Source organism: Melozone crissalis, unplaced genomic scaffold (genome assembly GCF_028551555.1).
Source record: "Melozone crissalis strain CALT ecotype California unplaced genomic scaffold, PUWL_Pcris_2 ptg000005l_1, whole genome shotgun sequence".
NCBI lineage: Eukaryota > Metazoa > Chordata > Aves > Passeriformes > Passerellidae > Melozone > Melozone crissalis.
This window is the reverse complement of record NW_026535783.1, coordinates 37,809,668-37,831,242: the sequence shown is the minus strand read 5'-3', so window position 1 is coordinate 37,831,242 and position 21,575 is coordinate 37,809,668. Positions and strand designations below refer to the sequence as shown.

Sequence of the window (21,575 nt, the reverse complement as noted above, 5' to 3'; positions counted from 1 at the left end):
TGCCCCCTGCAAGAAGGTGGACATATCTCTATTCTCAACTGAAACAGCTATCATTTCATAGAGTTCTGTCTGGGCCACAACCACAAAACATCTATAATTCCATATTTAGCCTTTAGTACTCATACTACACACATAATAGCAAAGTCAACACTTGGAAGTTACCAGCTTATCTATTACTGGTCATCAGACTTAACTATTACCAAATCTGTTGGTATTTCTATGTTAAAGGGGAAAAAAAACCCAAACACATGTACTAATGGGCATTTTTCCACATACCTAGTATATCTCTCCAGAAAGCAGGGTACATCAGCTGTAGAAAAGGTAGTCTGTTGCATAGCAATCTGTTTGGCTGATGTTTAGCTAAGATGTTTAGGATCCAAGACTTAATTGCCCTAGACCAATGGGAATAATTTTGTTTTTCAGCCAGGAACAAGTATGAATCACAGCAGGTGACAAGAAAGGATAGAGAAGGAATAAAGTAAAGAAACTCACTTGGTGTCTACTGCAAATTTATTTGGCCTGTATGGGCCAAACAAATGGCCTATACATTTACCCTATTCTAAGGTAAATGTTCTTATTGCTGCTATAAGGGAAAAAAATGCAGTCCTATTTTTAGTAGAGTCTGTAAAACATGCAAGTTGTCCATATTATTGGATTTTTCTGCTCCGAATCCCAAACATCTGACCTACACTGTAATAACATATTATACATGACATCAAACAGTAAGACAAAAATGCAGTATCATGTGCATCAGGTTATAATTGCCATCCAGTGAAGGTCAGTTAGATATTTAATTTATTTTCTAAAAATTAAGGCATAATCAACTTTCCCACTTTCCACACCAATCTTCTGTTAAAGTATTATCACGCCCAACAGTGTCAGAACAGCAAAAAAAAAAAATAAAAGTGTATTCTTCTTAGTTTGTCTTTAACAAACCTGGGCATCATTGAAGACCATATGTGAACAGCAATCTTAATTCAACTACAGTGCTAAAGAAACTTAAATGTACATGCCTAAAATAAGTTTATTTTGAGATTTCTTGCTGTTGTTACAAGCGCCAGTTAAGAGACACCTACACTGAAAATTGAAATGACTAGTCAATTAACCATAAAAAAGTCTGCTTGCCTTTAAAAGGCAATTTGTCTAAGAGTTTTCACACACGTTTTAAGTACTTAGAACTGTTTATCTACTATGCAATTTCATGCAGTTCCTGTTTGCTGCACTCTAATATAAAGTAAAAAAAAAGTCATTCACAAACATGTCAAAAAAATTTTTTGTTGTCTAGCAATTTGTCAAAGTTAAGTTTTAATCCACAATTGATGTAATTTTGCTGATCAAGAGTTGCAAGAGGTTGTCTTAAGAATTGAGAAATAATGAACATTTGTTACTTTAAATGTAAATGCAACAGTTCAATAGACAATGCATGTTTGCTTTTTAAGGTGAAATACAGGCACGCGTGCACGCATACTCAAGGGTAAGTGTACACATTCACTCTGGAAAGCAAAACCCCTTTCTGAAAGAGTCAAGGACAGTTTCATTAACCAAGACTAGACATCAGTAACTGGTGTCATTAGAGTAAGCCCCCAGACTGGGGCTCAGAATTTGAAAGTCTTAAAATAAAGGTACTTATCTCCTGTTTCTAGAGGCCTTCGAATATAACATAACTATTACCTAACTGCTCATTTTGAGACATATAAATAAAGAGGTCCTAAGGATGAATAAATAAAGGAAACTTGGCAGAAAGCTGCTCAAACATAGACAAACATGACTAATTGCTCATGTTCTGTGGCTCCTTGGTAAAGCAGGCTACAGAAGCCTGCATCTCTCATGAAAGTCCTCTGAGCTCTACGGCAGCTCTTAGCAAAGCATCTGAAGTGCCCTTAATTGTTTGTGTTCTTAATGCAGAGCCTCTTGAATACATTCATTTTTAATAGAGAACTTGAGTGTGAGGCCCATCAGAGAATAACAAAACTACATCATTCACTGGTTCTTGCTGCTGTAATGATTGTCTTTTGATTTATTTGCAAATGACTAGCTTGTCAGACCCCTGACTGAAGTGCTACCCTCCTTTCTGAAGTATCATTAAAAATTAACATGAAGGAATTCAGCTGCATTTTGTAAAATTAAGTTCAGCAGATAGATTTTTTTCTCTTCACTTGTGTAATTTTTTTTGCTCCGTTCCATTTAGTTAAGGACTTAAATGTTTTGACCTAACCATTGCCAAACTCAAGTGTTTGTACTTAAGTTTGCCTTGCACACTTGTTAAAGTGAATTCTTAACATAATGACAAAGAACAAAGCAGCCAGACTAGTTCCTAAATACAACACTCATTTAAATAAGGCTTTTTACTATGGACTTAAACTTGTCTGTAGAATTGAATTCTGTTTTCCTTCTGTATTGTTAGAAAAAAGTATTGACCTGTTTTCCTTTACAGTAGTCTGCTCCAGATAATTTTGCATTTTGATAGCCTGTACTTCCCAAAGTTCCACATAAGGTGTCATACCTAAATCACAATTTCTTGAAAAGGACAAATTTTTGCAATGAAATTAAAAGGAAGTATAACACAAGTATTCAAGTTGTATTTCACAGCATAACAAACACCCATGTGTATTTTAGCTCTATGCAAGAAGCCCTAACTTATGGGAACCAGCAGTTTAACTTCTGAGTGAAGAACATAGACTTTCTCTGAGGAGAATTAGTTAATCCCCTTTCAGCTTCAGAGGTTTCAAGGGGAGTAATTTTGGGTTTGCTCCAGTGTCTACCAATACATATCCCAGTACTAACTTCAGCTATAGGATACGTGGTGATTTAAGACAAAAATTAAATCTTACAATACTTCAGTTTTAGCAATCACTTGCCCTGCAACAGCTGCTCCATTATTATGGCTCAGGCTCAGCTGTTCAGATTCTATTTTACAAAGCGATGCTTGGCTAAAAATGCCCATTTTATGTCAGAAGCTTGTTATTCATTCCTGCACTGAACTTCCAGTACCACAAAGTTAGAGCAGTCCTTTCAGATCTGCTCTATCACCAGTTCTGAAGTAGTCTTATTTTTTTACATTTTTATTTATGCTATTATTTTGATCCAATTTTGCAAGTAAAATTTGTAATAAATTCAGCAAAATACAGCTTAGGAACAACATGATTAAAAATAAAGCAAAAACCACCAATGTTCTGATAATACCAAAGAAGCATGTCCTAATTCATTCCCTTCAAGCAAAAGAATCAGAGAATCAGCCTTTAATGCACACAAAGGAATATACTGTTAGAACACATTCACAAAAGCTTTAGAAGGTAATTCTTAAGCATTCTGCCTCTGCTTACACTTTCAGGAATTAGAAAGCCAAGTACAACACTGAACTCCTCCTGGAAGGACAAAATGGACTTCCTGCCATTTACAGCATGTAACACAGTAATCCACTGGGGAGAAAAGGTCAACATTGCACTTTTGGTCATTACTGAATCATTTGAGATTATCTGTGGTGGGGATGAGAAGAAAAATCGAAGCCCATGAGAATGCTGCGAATGGCTTGACCTCAGCCCAGTTTTAATCTCCATCTGTCTATAAGGCATGTGAATAAAAGCCCTCTTTCTGGGACATGCTTGACCATTTTTTTAAATTCCTGCTGCAAGGCAGAACTCATTCAAATACCCAAAACTTGTGAAATGCAGTAAGAAACTGTATATTTTAGTCTTGTGTTGAAGTTTAATATCCATTTAGTGTTTTATTTTTTCCAACAGAATCACTGAAACAAGCAATGCACTTAAATGACAAAGCCTTTATTCTTTTTGTGATCAAAATCTTCAAAAACAAGAGAAAGTAGACACATTCAGAGAGCAATTACAGAAAAAAATGTATTTCACTGTACTTAGCTTTCTGTATGCTTTGTTAGTACTTGCTACAGCATGACTCCAGCACCTTCAAAAATTAGTTGCTAAGAATTCAGGGGATGAGGGGATGTTGGAATTATAATTAAATCTCAAAACCTAAACACTCAAAAGCTTCAAATGATTAAGGCTAGCATTCTGTGAACTTTGCTGTTCATGTTATTGAATCCAGGTTGAGCACAGAGATATGCATATATTATGAATGCCCTTTTATTTAAAATTAATACACTACATTCCACTTTGGCAATGGCTGCAAAAGAAAAAAAAAATAAAAATAAAGGCAACATGCTATTTAAAAGTTTAGGCCCCCACACTATATCAATGTCAAACAACAGCGTGTCAAGCTAAGATTCAATTCAGGTAAGTGCCACTGCCAAATTTTCTTGTTCCCAGACGTGCTTTAAGATTATTTTATTGCTTAAAATTTAATTTGTTCCAACTTGCGTTTCCATGACAACGTTGGCTAACCCTGCAAATCATTTGGGTAATTGGATATCTTATCTTTCTATTGCTCTCAAATCCAATGATTCTGGAAGAACTGCAGCAGCCAATCAAATTTACAGGCCTCCTGAGTAATAGACTTGCACAAGTAGCCACATCCATCTCCCCTTTTACTCCTGTACTAACCAACCTGTGACAAATTGTGGAAGTCGGCCTTCCAACTGTATTTAAAATTACAACACTTTCATCACTAGTACTCTCACCAATAGGAAGGAGTGAGAAGGTTTATTCTCAACAGATACTTGATATTCAATCTGACAAGAAGCAATGGGTAGCATTCATTCCAGCAACAAAAATAATCTCTGAATTTTGGGCATAAACTTCAGTTTAGCATGACATGTAGTTAATAAATACAGTTTCCTTCTGCCCCGCATTAGTACTACTCATTTTGAGATCAGTCACCCACAAAATGATATTAAAATCCCAGAAGACTGGGATGAAAAATCTTTAGCAATAAAAAAACCAAAAGATCACTGTATTGCAAGTAGTAGTGGGGAAAAGAAGCAGCAGAAATATTAACAGAATAAAAATTCAAAATTATAAAGATACTGAATGCTACATAGTTTCCAAAATGAAATTAGAGAGCTTTAATTCAGTACCTAAACTACTTTTATCTGAATCCTCTTAGATGTTCATTTAAATTACAGAAAGGTCACAATAATTTAAACATAAGCTACATATGATGCATAAGACAACAGCTACACTTGCCAAATATCTACTACAGATTTGGATCCCATTCAAGTGTAAAGTGACTGGATATATTTCAGATGTCTAATTTCAATGCTTTATAAAAATAGAGAGAGGCTGTGTGTAACTCAATGAACCACTGTACACAACTGCCCATCCCATTTACAGCTGTAAGTCCTGTTGAAACAAAGCCAACGGGCAACAAAGAGTCTGTTGTCAGGATGTCGAAGTGCTCCTTTCACATATCTTCACTATGTCAAGACTCTTCTTAAACTTGGCTAAAGAGGGCAGTTACCACATTTCTCCTTTAATCTAACTTCAGCCCATCTTGCTTAAGCACTCACAACTACAAAAGGTGTGTTTATCTAAATTTTAGTTCCATTGTTTGGTTTCCAAGCCTAAGCTAACCTTAAATACACACAGAAGTATTTAAATCTCTTAAGTGAGCACACAGCTTTGTTTTACTTTCAAGCTGTTTTCCAGGACACAGAGTTCCCACTTTTATTTAGATTACAAGAGATGCTGAGAGAATCAACGGCTGACTCCAATCCAGAAGAGGTCTTTGCCACCTTTGCCTCCAGGGACACAATTTCTTTGAACCATACTGCAGACATCTAGAGACCTGCCAAACATCTCACCAACTAATCAGGCAGAAAACACTGCTACAATACAAACTGGGAAAGGACCGGCTTGGTAGACCACTATATCAGGTAGCTAAATAAACTCACAGGAGACATCCATCCAGTGGGAGAATAGCCCAAAGTATCAGGAGAACCAAGAGGTTTTTGGAAGAAACATAAGCTATCAATGAGTTCCCCTCTTCTCATCTAACGAGTTGTTACGGTGCTCTACAAGCAGCACGGTCTCCAAAATTACCCAGCACACTTTGCAGTATTATTTTTAAGGTCATTAAGAACTTGATTTACTCTGGACAACTGAGCAACACTGCACCACACAGTAACAAGCAGGAGACAAAGAGCACAGAAAGATAAAAGAACATAAAAAGTATAACCCTAACTGCTACACTCCTACCACGAAAGGGCACCAGCAGCTCTTAATTTAGTTTAGGATGCTATTTTAAAACTACTTCCTACTTCTGCAAATATCTTTTCAGTACTTGTCACACTGAGCCGCTTGATTGGGATGGCAGTAGAAAGTCAAAGCTCTTACAGAGCTGGAGAAGTACCAGGATCAGTTTCTAACAAATCAGAGCATGAAGTTCCTCAAACCAAGCACATACATTTACAGTATGCAAGTCAATAACAAAGCTGCAGTCAGGATTCTGTTCTTACCACCCTTCAAGTAAGACTGTAACAGCAGTAAGACAGGAATTTATTTACTAGAACAATAAGTAGAGAAATATTAAAACAAGGGTCTGAACTATTGGGGGGGGGGGGGGGAATCTAATCATTATGCAACAATCAGACTTTAGAAATAACTACCAAAGTAAGCATACCAACTAAGTCACATGTACTACTCTAAATGTAGTTTCACCATTTTAAAATACTTAGTATAGTTACAGCTCAGTTTCAAAAATCTATCAAGTCAGAAAAACAATTTAAACACTTATTTATATCAATGCTTCAGGTGCCATCAGGTGACTCACTAATGAATAACAAGTTAAAAGGATTGACAACTCCTTTGATAGTAACTCGTGGAACTACCCACCACATAGGATTTGTAAGGAAGGTGAACATAATGGATATTTTCACTGCATAGGGAAAAAGATTCAGAAATATTTCAGCAAAACTTTGGGAACATGACACTAGATTCCTTACCCATTTTATTATTTTTATATATATTCTGTTACTTACAGAATAGAAACAATAGTAAAAAGACTATCTAAATTGCATTCTAATAGACAAAAATGCCATACAAACCACAGGTCTGAAATATTTTTCAGCAAAAAACATCAGATTTATGCAAAGTCCAAAAAGGTAAAGAGAGAAAGATGATGTTAACATCTTTGCTAAGAATCTGACAGTCATAGCATTATTAGGAACAACACTAGCAGCACATCAAAAATTTCATGGGAAAAAGGACAAAATCGCTTGATTATTAAACCATGTATGGATAAAATAATTTGGGTTTTTTTTGAAGCTAAGAAGTCCTGCATTCATGATAAGTCCAGTATTTTTTGGTGTTTCCCACTAACAAGCATAAAGATCTCTTCATTTACCCTAATCCTCAATTTGCAAAGAGTTTCAAGCTGAGAAAGACAGAATATGCTAGAGAATAGCTTCAGAACTCACTTTACAGTGAATGGAAAAACGGACTGAAAAGTAAAAAGGACAGGGATAAAGGCCCATAGCATGCCTAGACAGGAACATAAAAGAAAAGGAAATAATGGGCCTTAGGAATGAAACCCTCGGTCACAGAGGATCAGAAGTTGAACATAAGTCAATAGCAGGCTGTTGCAGAAAAGGCTGCCACCGCAGTAAGCCGTATTCTGAGCAAGGCTTCTGTGCCACTCAGCAAGGCATTTCCTCCCCTGGAGTACTGTACTTCAGCTGGGCAACACCATTCAGAGAATGAACACTCGACTTGAGGTATGCAGCATGGTTCTGCAAGGCAGGGGAATGATTTGCTCTCCTTGTCCACGGTGAAGAAAATGCATAGTAAAGAGCTGAAGTTACAACAGAAAAGACTGAAACTGTAACTCAAGAAGCACTTCAACAGCAAGGACATAAAAGCAATCTGTTACCTGAAGAGCTTGAGGGTTGCCACCGCTGTTGAAGTCTTTGCTAACAGATAGAACAAGCATCCTATCAGTAATGACATTGGTATAGCTGATCCTGCTAGGAGGACACAGGGAGGCACTAGGTCCCCGCTAATGACATGATTCTAGAGTTCATATTTCAGTTTGAATAAACAGCCTAAAAGGTTTCCATAGGTCTTGTTGAAAATTTTGCTTTTGTTTAACTGACAATTTATAGTCACCATTTGAGGCCACAGACAGCTAGTTTACTGTCTGAAAAGCTTATAACCAGCCATTTTACAACAATAGAAATTTTACACCAATATTTTACAACAACAGAAATTCAGAATGACCTTACACCCTTGCACCTTAAAGAAAGATGAATGTTTTACCTTTTTTTTTTTAAGCGAAACAAAAAGCTTTGTTGTAAATAGGAACTGTTGGAGCAAAAGTACAAAAGAATAATCTTTTTGTAAGTAATTTTTCCCAAGAAAGGATGAAAACCCTACACTTTCTTCCCAGCTTAATTCAAATTTCTATACTTGAAGTTGAGATAATCATGTCTTGAAGCAGAGAGCATGGCATTTCAAGGGGTTTAGAACAGTTAAAAAACAAACTCATAAATAGGGAGATTTCCACAGATCATAAAACCCACCCAGTTTGAGACGTCCTTTCTTTTTCTTGAGCTAACAAAAGCAGGTTCTCATAGACTTAATGTCTTATCAAGATGCAGGTCAGCAAGCATACCCATTCCTGTTCCCATTCTCCAAAATGAAAGCTATCTTTTGTTTTTGCTTGCTAATCCATAGAAGACTTTAAAATGGCACAAGTAGAGATGGCAGCATTTTGTTCTCTAAATCAATTTTATCCTCAGCCATCAACTAGATGTTTCAGCACACAGAAAGATCAGTCCTTCCCTTCTAATTCAAAAATCTATACTACCACTGCCCTTGCAAACTGCTAAACAAGCAGTATCGGCAATGCACTTGTGTTCTGTAATATATTTACTGCAAATCCCAGCGGCTTGCCTCCTAATGCAGTTTTCTATTGTGTCTGTTCTTGTGTCAATACAGTGACTGGTCACCTTACAAGTAAGTTACTCAGACCAACTGTTTACACAAACATCAAAAAGCTTCAAGACAAAGAAAAAAAAAAAAAAGACCAAACAGAAAAAAGAGAACATCCATGTTGCTGAGGGAGGGGGACAAAAAAAAAATCCAGAAACTTAAACAAACTAAGAAGTCTTAAACCAAAACACAATTTAACCTCAGTTTTCTGTTTTATTATCACACAGCCAAAAAGGGTAGTTAGCTGTTCAGATCATGTGTGAAGTACAAAATACTTTCAGATAGACAGCCCTGACACAAAGTTTACCTAACACCCCTCAAAGAACTTAAATCTGTAAGTTAATCATCGGTGCTACTTTGTTCACAAAGAACAAATGTTCTGAAGAACATAAAGAAAAGGCAGGAGCAACTTCGCCAATCTCCACTTAGCGACTAGACACTTCTAATACATTCTGCAATTTCTCATTAGACACTGAGTGTTATCACTATAAAAAAAATCAGGGACACTCACCAAACACAATAATTTCCTGAACTGATTTCCCCATACTAGAAAGTGTATTTTATAAGTAGGCTTGCTAATAAGCCTCAACACTCAAAACAAAAGAAACCCAAACAGCCCACCTGGATGCTGTCAAGATTCATATAAACCTATGGAAACAATATTAAAATCTCTAACTTGAAAATATAATCAAAATACTTCCAAGGGAAATTGGAATAAAAAAAGGCTTACAGCATTATTTCACAGGGTTGTAGCATTTAAAATTTTGGTTTTGTTGGAGGTGTTTGTTTGTGCAGCACCAGGATTCTTTCTTAAAAGAGACAACCTCACAAAATAACTGATTTTTACGTCTAACCTGATTTAACTAGAGTTCGGTTAAGATTAAACTCAATTTCAACAAGCTCTAATCCACTTTTCAATCACCTCCAGCACTAAGCCAGAAACAGTTCACTAGTGGAGTTTCACAGGGGCCTTTGCTGCAATCTGTTTTACTAATATGATCAGCAGCACAGCCTGGAAAAGACAGCAAGTGGCGAGTAAGAAAACTTGCTCCATAAAAGGAATTGCTCCATAAAAGAATTATAAAGAAAGTAAACATAAAGGCTTCAAGGAAATAGAAATGCATTATTTTATCCATAAGAAAGTAAAAGCAACAGCTAAAGAATTGCAAAGAGACCTTACAAGAGTAAATGGGCAATGAAACAACTGTACATAAACAAGTTTTACATACACTAGGAGTAGACATCCCTAGCCACGTAAAATGATGGTCCTTGAGCTTACAATTATCATTCATGGTAAGAACTCAAATGTGAAATGAGTCTCCAGCACGTAAGCATTTCATGGCAGTGAAAAGGAAAAACTGGGAAATTTTACTGAAAAAGAAATAAAAATTAAAGTAAAACCCAAACAAAAACCATTCAGAAAACAGAAAAAGGTGATAATACTAATCTCTCATTCACCAGGATCCTGAGAGCTGCATATAGCTCTAGTTCCCCTTTTCAAAAGTCTAAGTTAAAAATTCAAAAAGGTTGAGTAAAAAGAAAGTGATCAAAGAAAGCTTCACAACTGTTTAAACTGAGACTGCCCAACCTTATAAGGAGTCAACACAGATGGGCTGCAAGAGATACACCACTTTGGCTCCAGTGAAAACACAGCTAGGCATCAACAGCTTCTGTGATGCAGAAGCACTGTGAAGCAGTGACCATGTAATACAGTGGAAACCAGATTCAAAGCAAACAAAGGTGGGGGGTTGTCCTAAATCTTGAACAACTTTCTCCCCACAACAGCTCAGCAATAGTGTAAACACACTAGAAAGCAATTTTGCAGAGGAGGGCTCTGGAGAACAAGTTGAATATGCATCAGCCCCACACTCATGTGCTGATGGAGGCTACACCTCATGTGAAGACACAGGAGAATGACTGTAACCAACTGGCTACAAACTGACTGAAACAATTCTCCTTTCTGTTCCCCTTGTTCGACAAGAAGGAAGATGCTGGTAAACTGGAGCAAGTCTCTAAGTGCCACCAGTAAGATGATCAGGCAATCAGAACACACATCATACCAGGGAGAAAATATATTTGATCAGTTTCAGGAAGAAGGGGATTAATGGGTAGACAAGACCTCATTGCTGAAAAAGAAGTGATTATGGAGAGGACTATGTCAGCTCCTTCTCAGAGGTGCACAATAGAAGAACAAAAGGCACACAATGGTTACCAGTGCGGAAAGGTAAACTCCTAGTTGGTGAAGGACAAAATTCTTCACAATAAGGGCAGGTCAAACACTAGAAAGTGTTGCCCTGACATGTCATGCAATATTACCTCCAAAAACCTGTTTTAGGTAGAAATTTGACACTTACAAGAACACAGGTTGCAAATTCAGCTTGACTATGGGATCAACTTGCAAGAACTTCAAAAGTCGTAGCCTTCAAGTAATCATAAAGGACTAATCTGTTAAACTAGTTGTTTTGACAATTAAATGTGGACTAAACGATGAATTCTCCCTGCCTTTGTTTTTCCCCTTTCTGAGAGGAGCTATGTAAGCAACTATTGTTCAAATACCTACACTTAAGAATCCAACTAAGTGTGATGCTGAAAGTGACAATAGTAGTGTTTAACATAATTGCCATTAGATGTCCCTAAATCTTACCCCAAGTTGAAAGTTTCATTAGTTCCATTCAAAGCTGTCATCATGTTTAAAGTAGGTACTGTGCAGTCTTCCGATAAGTGCCAGTTGATCCAAAATTGGTTTTAAAGGCTTTTACTGTATGCCAGTGGTGATCCATCAAGTCTAAAGGATCCTAATTTTCCATTTTGCATAGGAGATGCTGCATTTTTAGCACTTTGCTGCAAACACTCAAGTAGAGAGGGACAAAAGGCAATTCAGATGCTCAGCTTCATTTTGTATAACAACCAGCAGAAGGAGGAAAACCATTAAGCTTTCCCCACATAGTCTGTTGTGACAAAAGGATATTGCACATTTAGAAAGCATTTCCCCTCCTACTCTTCCCCCAACCCTGAAAGTTACCAGCACTTTTTTTTCCTTCCCTCCAACTGAACAGACACAAACAACAGCAACAGACGCTGCAACGCAAGCTCCAGCAATGCAAGGGAAATGTAACAGTGTAGATGGTAGGAATAGTGTTCCTCACTCTGGCTCCTTGAGGAACCTGAAATCTGGTAGACTAAGTCTAAAATGAGAGATGATCAGGCCCTATTTAACATATGTACAGTGTTTACACTCTGACACGCTTTTGAATTAAGTTCTATATGGAGCTGACATAATAGATGGTATCTGACAACATGGTTTTATGAAAGCCACATGGAGAGGTACTTCACAGTGCCCTGAATCTGTCAGATAACTCCTTCACAATAATGTTGGCCTCAAGCTTGAAATATGGTTCAAAAGTCACGAAAGTTGAGGTAATTACTCGAGTCTTTTCTCCTCTTTAAAACTGGCAACTCTATTTGTGGTTGAAATAGCTAGGCTGCTGACACAACTGTACTCATTTAGAAACCAAATATTTGTAGAATAAGTACATTTTTTTCAGAGAAAAATACTGTCACAATCAAGCCTACCATTTTCTCTTTTAAATAAAAACAGTTTTTGCATGTCTTTTGTGGCTGTGCCGACTGTAAAATGTTCTTGAAACATTCACTGCACACCACCAAAACCTTAAGGAGTTTTTCATTCCAATAATTAAAATGTAGGAAAAAAAGAGGAAAATTAATTTATCTTTAAATCCCTTTCAACAGCAAAGCCATCCTACTCAAGAGCTGCAGAGAGCTAACTAAGCTCCTTAATTCCCTCCTGTTTAACCCTCTCCTGAAGACTGATGTTCTAATGAGATATCATTAGAAGACTTTGTCCTTTGCCATGAAGCATTAGAAACGATTCCACAGAACAGTTCAGGATAAAACAGACATGTAACTCCTGTACAACTGGTTAACACAATGCAGCTTTGGAGTTTGTATACTTTTCTACAACAGGCAAGCTACTGAATGACAGGTCTGCCTCCAGGCAGGTCACAGGGATCAAAAAGACCCACCCAAAGAGAAGGAAACCTTGCTGTAACTGTTGGGAGAGCAGAAACCCAGACGCTGCAGTAGTTTATAAGTCTAGCACTTGGTTCAGCACTGCCGAATTTTTTTTTTTTCCTGTGGCTGCCTGCCAATGAACAAAAGATAATCTTGCACCTAACCAATCCAGACATTAAATGCACAGGAAACCTTATCTTCTGACTTATGACAGAAGATGACAAGCAGAGCTGGCGAAAATAAAGACAGAGTGCCCTAGGAGCCAAGGGCAGGAACTCTAAGTACAGCAGGATCTTTAACACCCAACCAACTATTCATCTTGGCAATAGCAGCTGATTCATCTGCTTTGCCAGCCACAGATGTCACATTGGGGAAAATCTCACTTGGACAGCATAACACAGAAAAGAAACAGAAGACCACACAATGTTCTTATTCATTCTATCGTGACACATATGAAAACAACATCTAAATCAAACCACATCCTACCTAAACAAATCCTCAGGTGGTTGTTTCTGTTTCAGATATGCAAAACTCGGTCAGTAACTACTCACCTTAAAATAATTTCTACGAACACAGTGTAGGTGTGTACATAAAACATGCTCTTAATAAAAAAAATCCTCTGGAATTCTTAAATTAAAGTTTAAAAACCTATGCAGAAAAAGAGGGAAACAAACAAAACCAAATCTAAACCAGATAAAAATGTGGCAAAAAGATTATTTCCCAACCACTTTTCAGCCATCAGGTTGAAACGCAGCAGCACCTTGATTTAAGCACACATCATGCAGTTAAGCACTGCAAAGGGCCAAAGCTAGATTTGAGAGGGAAGCCCTTCTGTGGCCATTCCTGGACTTAAATACAACATATTCAAGTGAAAAGCTCTGCTGTTTGTGTATGCAAAGCTCACCTCAGTTAAGTCTGTTTATAACAACATTCAAGTCTTGACTAATTTTATTTTAGTTAAATTACAACAGATTATTAAATTAAACTAAGACAGAGCTGCTGACACATATCCATCAGTACAAGAACTCAAACTCATTTACATGCAGGTTAACTGCAAGTACTTCATTTTATCTAAGTGACTCTACCTTAACAGTGATGTACACACCACACTCCATGAATAAGCTCTGCTGCAGTGTAATTTTGTTTTTCAAACAGCAGCCCAAGCAATCTGAAGAGTTTCACACAGAGCAAGTACAGCATCCAAACAGGAGGAAGACCTTAAAAATGTTAAAGCTTGTTCACTGGAGAGTTTCCCCATCACTGCATTTTCCAGTAACAAAGATGTTGTCAGAAATGACAATTTTTCGTGTCCCCTGATGATGCCTTGCTAGCATTTGGTTATAAGCCATAAAGCAGGAATAATTTCAGCCTGTCAGGAGTCTAGCTAATGCCCAGTTTCCCCCTAGAGAGAATTCCTGTCAAACGTAATGAGAGCTCCAAAGGCCCTTTCTACAACATAATGAGCACTTAGGCCATGCTGGTGATCAGCCAGCAAAAAGCATCAATTTGAGCCTGGCTACACCCTTGGGGGTAGACGTCACCAGTTAATAAGAATTATGATTACTATCTGTCAAAAGCCTCCTCAGAACTTATCGTTAGCAGTGGAAATTCAGAAGAATGTCATTGTTAGTTTTTTTGGGGGTTTTTTGGTTTTTTTTTTTTGTTTGTTTGGTTTTTTTTTTCCCTCTTGTTTTGGTTTTTTTCTTCCTGTAATCTAAGGCCACCTACATACTGAACTGCAACACCATTTGGCATCCTCACTGCAGGAATCTAAATCAATAGCCTTTAACATGAAGGTGCTACTTTTACCAGAAATTAGAATTACTTAACATGTAAAAGCATAGTATCTGAGACTCACATCCAGAGAAATGTATTTATACCTTCAAAAGCCTATTATTTTCTTAACAGCACGCACAGAGCAAGTGTGCACTACTCTCCCCAGCTACAACTAACACAAATATAATGCTCTGTCATAAATCTTAAAAGCTTCCGAAGTATCACCACCTACGGGGTACATAATTCTAATTGCCACACATACAGGACATTAAACCTTTATACATATGTTAAGGTCAAAGTGGGAACCTTAGTTCTCACCCACTTTAATCCTGTGGGTTTAATTGATTTTACCTAAAGTTAATTCCTAGTACACTAACTGAAATCACACATTCTCTTCAAAGAGCTCCTGAAAATAACATCCATTTTGCAGCAAATTATCTTCCTATACAGATACTGGCTTCCTCATAGGTTACAGTATGCCAAGAAATTGTTGAAGAGAAAAAATGCAGGGAAAAAAACCCTCAAAATCACAAAGCTATGAAAAGTCACCTCACAAAAAAACTGACATTCTTCTAAAACACAAGACACAAGAAAATTTGTTAGGCTACAGTACAAAAGCAAGTCAAATACTAAGCTTGCTGTTCCATCTGGTTATTTGGTTCATTATTTTAAAAAAAAAAAAAAGGTTGTCATAATACGACTTCTTTTAATGGCATTTTGAATTGAAACAAGCAAAAAACCCTCCAAAACCCTAAAGAGTACCTACCCAGATTTGGAGATAGAAAGCTATCATGGAATTACAATGCCATCCTACCAAATATGGCATTTTCAGGGGAAAACAAAACAAACAACAAAAAAAAATTCAAAGAGTTCAGAGTTACAAAAGCAAAACTCAACTCCGTAATTCACTTGCTTAATGAATGTCTTTGAATATACTGAAGATCTGAAGCCTGAACTAATCAATTTCTTCGCTGTGCCCTAGCCGGTCAGCCATGCTCTTTAATTTAATGAAACAAGAGTTTTAGATGAAATAGCACATACACATCAAGAAAGAATTGTATTGTTGCACTTTGAAATGTGTCCAACTGTGCAACTTCATCTAATGATAATTTTTTTAAGAGGCCATCGATTTCTGAAAGACTTATTGTACTAGCATCTTGATGAAAAAGTGAATGTCAGCATATCTACAGAATACTTACACCCTGCCATTAATGCTTTATTTGGCAGACAATGACTACTCAATTGAGGGTCCTCTGGGCTGTGCAATCATTTAGCTTTTCTTCTCTTATGAGGTCCTTAGTGTCTTGTTCCAGTTCAATACTCTTTTTATTCACCATTATAGTGGCCATAAGTGTGAATTTTATGGGAACTTGCAAACTCAGTCATAACTAGAGCTTTCCAAGTCACTAATCTCTTCATACCTTTACAAGGCAGGGATTTGAGTAACTATGACTACATATGCTACACAGACATGGGATCAGTTCTACATGTCAGCACCTCTACCAGTAACAAAACAAACAAACAAAGCAAAACCCAACCCAAAAAAACCCTCAAATTTATAAGTTACTGAATTTCATTTTTAAAACCACAGATACAAGATCTTTCCTATTTATGCCCAAGTCTTTCAGAACCAGTACCAAAAAAGGTACTGCTGCTTAACCTAATCTACACCTCATCTGACAGGAGGTAGGCAAAGGTCTACTAATCAGGCTACAAATCAGGCTATTGATTCAGACACGATACCTTCATCTGAGCACAAACAGCACAGCTACATATAAATGCACCAGACAGATTGCAGATTTTGCAGCTTAGAAAACAAAATGTCTTACCTGTTTGTGCATTTCAATGTTTAATCCATACGACATTTCATAGTACTGCAAATAAATGAACACATACATTATTTTCTTAAACTGACTTACATTGTATTAGGAGATATTTACTGAAACAGAGATAAATATACTTACCATCACATAATGCCTCTGCATTTCTGTCTTTTCGCTTGCCAGTTTCTCACATTCCAATTTAAGGCTACAAAATAGATCATGTTTTAATGTAACACATCATTTTTTTGGCATCTACCCGCCCTATTTGTATTTTGACAGAAGCTGCTAATTAAAAACCTCATAAACTGACTTTCAACATAGAAAGACTTAATCATACTTGAAATAAAAAGGCCAAAGAAGAAATTTAAAGAACATTTCACAGGTGCTGTAGGAGGCCTGAACTGTCTACAGAACCTAAACATATCGACTCTTCATACTTTGACAAAGAGCTGCTATTAAGTGCTGCAACTTGCAAGTGAGAATACGGTCTGAATTTCCCGTAAGTACTTCTCAGGAGTAAAAAGATAAAAATAGAGGCATTTCTTTCTAAACAGCATTTAGTAAATGACACCACTCACATTTACAATTACAACTTGAGTATAATTCTTACCTTAAATTCATTCTAGCAAATGTTACCTTGCCCAGTGCTTGAAAGCTGGTAATTCTGACTATCATTTACTGGCAAATTTCTTTTCATAAACAAAAGTTAAGTTGCATTTGCATGTCTCATCACAAACTGTGATATAACTCTGATTACTTTCACTGAGCCTCAATGTTTCCTTTTCTATCAAACTGATTTTTTTAATGATACTTGCAAGCAGCCCACGGAACAGGTAGCGTGCAAGCAGTACTTTTCACTCACAACTACAAAGCCAGATGTTTAGAGTTTACATTGTATTTTTTAAGCAATAAATGGCTTAAGAAAGTTAAAACTACAGTATCATAGGTAAAGGAAGAGGAAGCATAACTAGAACCAAGCAATTTCTGACTGGAAAACCCGTAAAGCTTTTACTTCACTCCAAATGTTCCAGGTGCACATTAGTACAAAATCAGTGAAGGTTAATGATCCTCGACACCAGATGACCAGGATCAAAAAGAACCTGTACTCTAAATCTCTGAAAGGACCTCAGCAGCAAGCACACACCCACAAAGAACTTCCGAAGGGCAGAGCAGCAACGAGGAGTGCATCCCACAACTTCCATGGATTATGGTAAACTTTGTGTTACTACTCTGAGTACTTGTGTGTTTTAACCGTCCTCCTTGGCTCTTAACCACAGGACGCTGGAATTTTATTAACTTTTGCATTAACACCACACACAAATGAGCAAACATGAGAAGTAACCTCCTTAACGCGCTGTGCCACAGAACTGGCGCAGGTTTTCCCGGGATACACTGAAGTGACCCCATACACACATACGGGTTCCCAAGACACACTGCACTTGTTCGAACGCGCAGAGGCGCCGAACGCTCCGGTTCGGACAGTTCAGGGGCCCGGGGCAGGGCTGTGTCCCAGGGCCGGCGCACCCGGAAGCCGCGCCGGGCCGCGCACCGGGGCTGCCCGCGCTCCCCCCGGTCGCTCGGCGGGGCTCTCCGCGAGCCGCACGCCACCGCCTGGGCGCGCCCGTTCGCTGCAGCCCCTGCCCGCGCTGCTCCGGGCCCCGCAGCGCCTGCTCCCGGGGCGGCCCGCCGGCGCTCACCTGTGGTACTGCGCCTGGAGGAACTGGAACTCTTCTTTGATGCGGTCCAGCGACTCCGGGATGGTGAATTTGAAAGGCTGGCCCGCAGCCTGGTGCGGGGTCTGGCGCGGCGGCGGCACGGGAGAAAGATGCACGTTCAGACACTGCGCGGCCGCCCCGCGAGCAAGAGGAGAGGACGCTGTCCATCGCGGCCGGGCCAGAGGGATGGAGAGAGCGCCCGGCCCGGCCCGACCCCGCCCCGGGGCGCTGCGCACTTGTTACCCACCTTCCCGTCCCTCATCTGCGGTGGGGCCGAGGTTAACCGCGCTCTCGCTCCGACCCACCCGCTCCTGCCGCCGCCGTCTACACGAAAGCGGGAAGTGCCGGCTCCTCCCGCCGACCCCCGCCGCGGAGGCACAGCCAGCCCCATTCTGTGCTCGGCGGATGCTGCCCGGCCCGGCGGCGACACCCCGCCGTCCTGCCCAAGGCGAGTAAGTTGCCCACGCAACAAAAGTACTGGGGGCCGCTCCGGCAGGCAGGACGAGCCGCTCGATCCCGGAGAGAATTAACTTGTGAGGGCGCCTTCCTTTCCCTCCCTCCCTCCCTCCCCCCCCGCCCCCCAGCTCCAGCCGAGCAAGCGAGCGGAGGTACGCTCCGCAGCGCCCTGCCCTCGCCCCGCGCACCGCGCCCGCGGAGCGGCGGCCCGAGCCGTACTTACGGGGTGCCGGCTCTGGGGGAACATGGCTCCGGCCGCGGCGGGTCTCCCTCGCAGCGCGGCTCTCGCGGCGAGACTCCCCGCCCTGTCCCGGCTTCACACCCGGTACGCCTAGGGGACAGGAGCGGCGACACCCGCCGACCGCCTTCCCTCCGCCGCCGCGGGCAGCAGCGGGGCGAGGCGCGGCTCAGTGCCCCCGCCGCGGGGACATTCCCCAGCCGCGGCGTCCTTTGTTGCTGTTGTTCCAAGGAGGGCTGAAGGTGGCCAGGAAAGGCGTACGGGTCGCGCTTGGGACGGTCACCAGCGCCCCGCGCTCTTTGGGCTGCGCTTCGACCGGCGGGCGGCGCCCGCAAGGCCCGGGCACGGCGGGACGGGACCCGACGGGGCGCAGCCGGGAGGCCACAGCCGCCCCTCAGAGGCGGCGAATAATCCCCTTCACGGACTCGCAAGTGGTAGACGCGATTGTAAGGCCGGAAATCCCAGGCGGAGTAGACTCCTCTCTCCTCTTCTGCCCCTTGTCAAAAGGGGAAAATCTAGCCGGAGGGAGCGGATCGCAGTATCCGTGGCCGCACCGTCGCAAGCCGAGGGGGGCGACAGAAAGTCTCCAGGCAGGGACGCGTTGGTCGCAGGCGTCGGCGCAGGGGCCAAACCACCGGCAAGACAGAGCGATGAACAAGGGAGGAAGGCAGGAGGAGGAGGAAGGAGGCGGGCGGGGGCTCTTGCACAGCCGTCGCCGATCGGAGCAGCTCCAATAGCACATGCACGAAACGCTGGAGGGCAGAGGAAAGGGTACCACACACGCAGCACAGACTCTTCCGTTAGTTGCAGAGAAGTCCCCAGGACAAAAGGAAAGCAAACCCCTTAAGATGCTCGCTGGCCTCAGCGTCCAGGCAACCAGCCCCGTTGGGGAAGATTTAAAAAAAATAAAATAGAGATGAAAGCGTCCGTTTGAGGTTTAAATCAGACGGGAAGCTCCTTCGTGCAACAGCACCACTACAGCCTCTTACAGGCGGGCGCGGATCTGGGAGCTGCGCGTCTCACCAGAGCCCTCCGAGCGCGATACATCGCGGCGACATCAGCAGCATCATCCTCATCCTCGCTCTCCTCCGCGGCGGCCCGCCGCTCCTCGTCGACCCGGGATATAAAGTTCCCCCCAGCTGAAAAATCCGAACCCAAGCGCAAGGGAACACCACCGGCTTCCTCTGCCCCGTCCCCTCCGCGCCGGCCAAGGGCAAGGGGGAGCCGAGGCGGCGGCCTGGCGGGCGGCGCTCGGCGGGACCTGAGCGCGGCTGCGGCCGACCTGGACACGCCGCGCTCGCCCGCGCCGCTTACATTAGCACGCGGTTTCACACTCCTCCGGCTAACCAGCCGCGCGGCCCCGCCCACGCCGCCGCGCGGGGGGGGCGCCCGCCCAATCGCCGGCCCCGCCGCCAACGTGGGCCCGTGACGCGCCGCGGCCCCGCGAACCAATGGCACGCGCCGGAGTCGCGCCGCCTCTCGGCTTTGGCTGGGGAGCGTTTGTGTGGCGGAGCGGCGCAAGCGCTCGGAGCCGGCCAATGGGAGCGCGCGGGGCGCGCGGCGCCGCGGGGGGGCGGGGAAGGTCGGCGGGAAGGAGAGCGGGAGGCCGAGCTGTCAATCAAAGTAACGTGGGGTCCGCGCGGGCGGGCGGGCGGGGCTGCGGCGGCGGGCGCGCGGCGCCTGCGCGCGGCGCCTCTGCCTCCGCCGGAGCCGCCGGGCGGCCCCGTCCGGCACAGGCAGCGGCCCCGCACACACCGCACACCGCACAGGGAACCGCACCGTGCACAGCGCACAGGGAACCGCACCGTGCATACCGCACATCGCACCGCGCACCGCACAGAGCACCGCACACCACTCCGCACAGGGCACACCGCATACCGCACCGTGCACACCGCACAGGGCACACCGCACCGTGCACACTGCACACCGCACACCGCACAGGGCACACCGCACAGGGCACACCGCACCGTGCGCACTGCACACCGCACAGGGCACACCGCACAGGGCACACTGCACACCGCACAGGGCACACCTCACAGCGGGCCCGCACACCGCACAGGGCACACCTCACACCGCCCCGCACACCGCCCGCAGCCCGCCCCGGCTCCGCACGGCACGGCGACGCGCGCTCAGAGCGGCGGGCGGGTCGGGCGCACGGTCCCGCCTCGCCCGCCAGACGACGGCGGCGGGGCCGTGGCACCTGCTGACAGCGCGCCACGGAAACGCCGAGGTGCGGAGGGATAAGCCCTCCCACGTGCTTGTGCGGCTCGGGGCACGCCAATTGCTGTGCTGGTTGGAATGACCCTCTGATAAGACGGAAGTTGTCCTTTGGGTAAAACTGGCTTCTTTTTAAGAGGGGCTTGATAGAGGAAAGCTGTCAATAACTTTGGTTTATAGGCCCACTTGAGATAGATGAGGGTCAAACAAATTCCACAGACTGTGTGTGCTTGCTGAGGAGATGACAAATGGTGACATAGCTGGCAGTGGGAAGTACACTTCAAAACATATCCTCCATAAGCAAGCACCTTATTCATAGCAGAATTCCACAATGAAGTGTGAAATACCTTAACTTAAAACATTTGCTTAAAACTTAAATAAAACACTGCCTTAGACTTAAAACACTGCCTTAATACACACTTTTCCTGTTGGTAAATACTTGTGTGCTGCCTAAAAAGAGGTCTTGGAATGCTGAACC

The 21,575-nt window shown here is 42.4% G+C and overlaps 1 protein-coding gene across 3 annotated transcripts in view; it reads right to left on the bottom strand.

The window, feature by feature from the left end:
- The window catches only part of TLE1 (TLE family member 1, transcriptional corepressor), a 73,650-nt gene extending 54,521 nt beyond the window's left edge, over window positions 1-19,129 (bottom strand). For all 3 annotated transcript variants that reach the window (XM_054284509.1, XM_054284518.1, XM_054284519.1), the window contains exons 1-4: window positions 18,866-19,129; window positions 18,169-18,269; window positions 16,613-16,676; window positions 16,478-16,522 (exon numbers count right to left, since the gene is read on the bottom strand). In XM_054284509.1, the coding sequence (XP_054140484.1) occupies window positions 16,478-16,522; window positions 16,613-16,676; window positions 18,169-18,269; window positions 18,866-18,889 (234 nt within the window). In that variant the 5' untranslated portion in view covers window positions 18,890-19,129. The remainder of the gene's footprint in view (window positions 1-16,477; window positions 16,523-16,612; window positions 16,677-18,168; window positions 18,270-18,865) is intronic.
- Window positions 19,130-21,575: the final 2,446 nt, after the last annotated feature.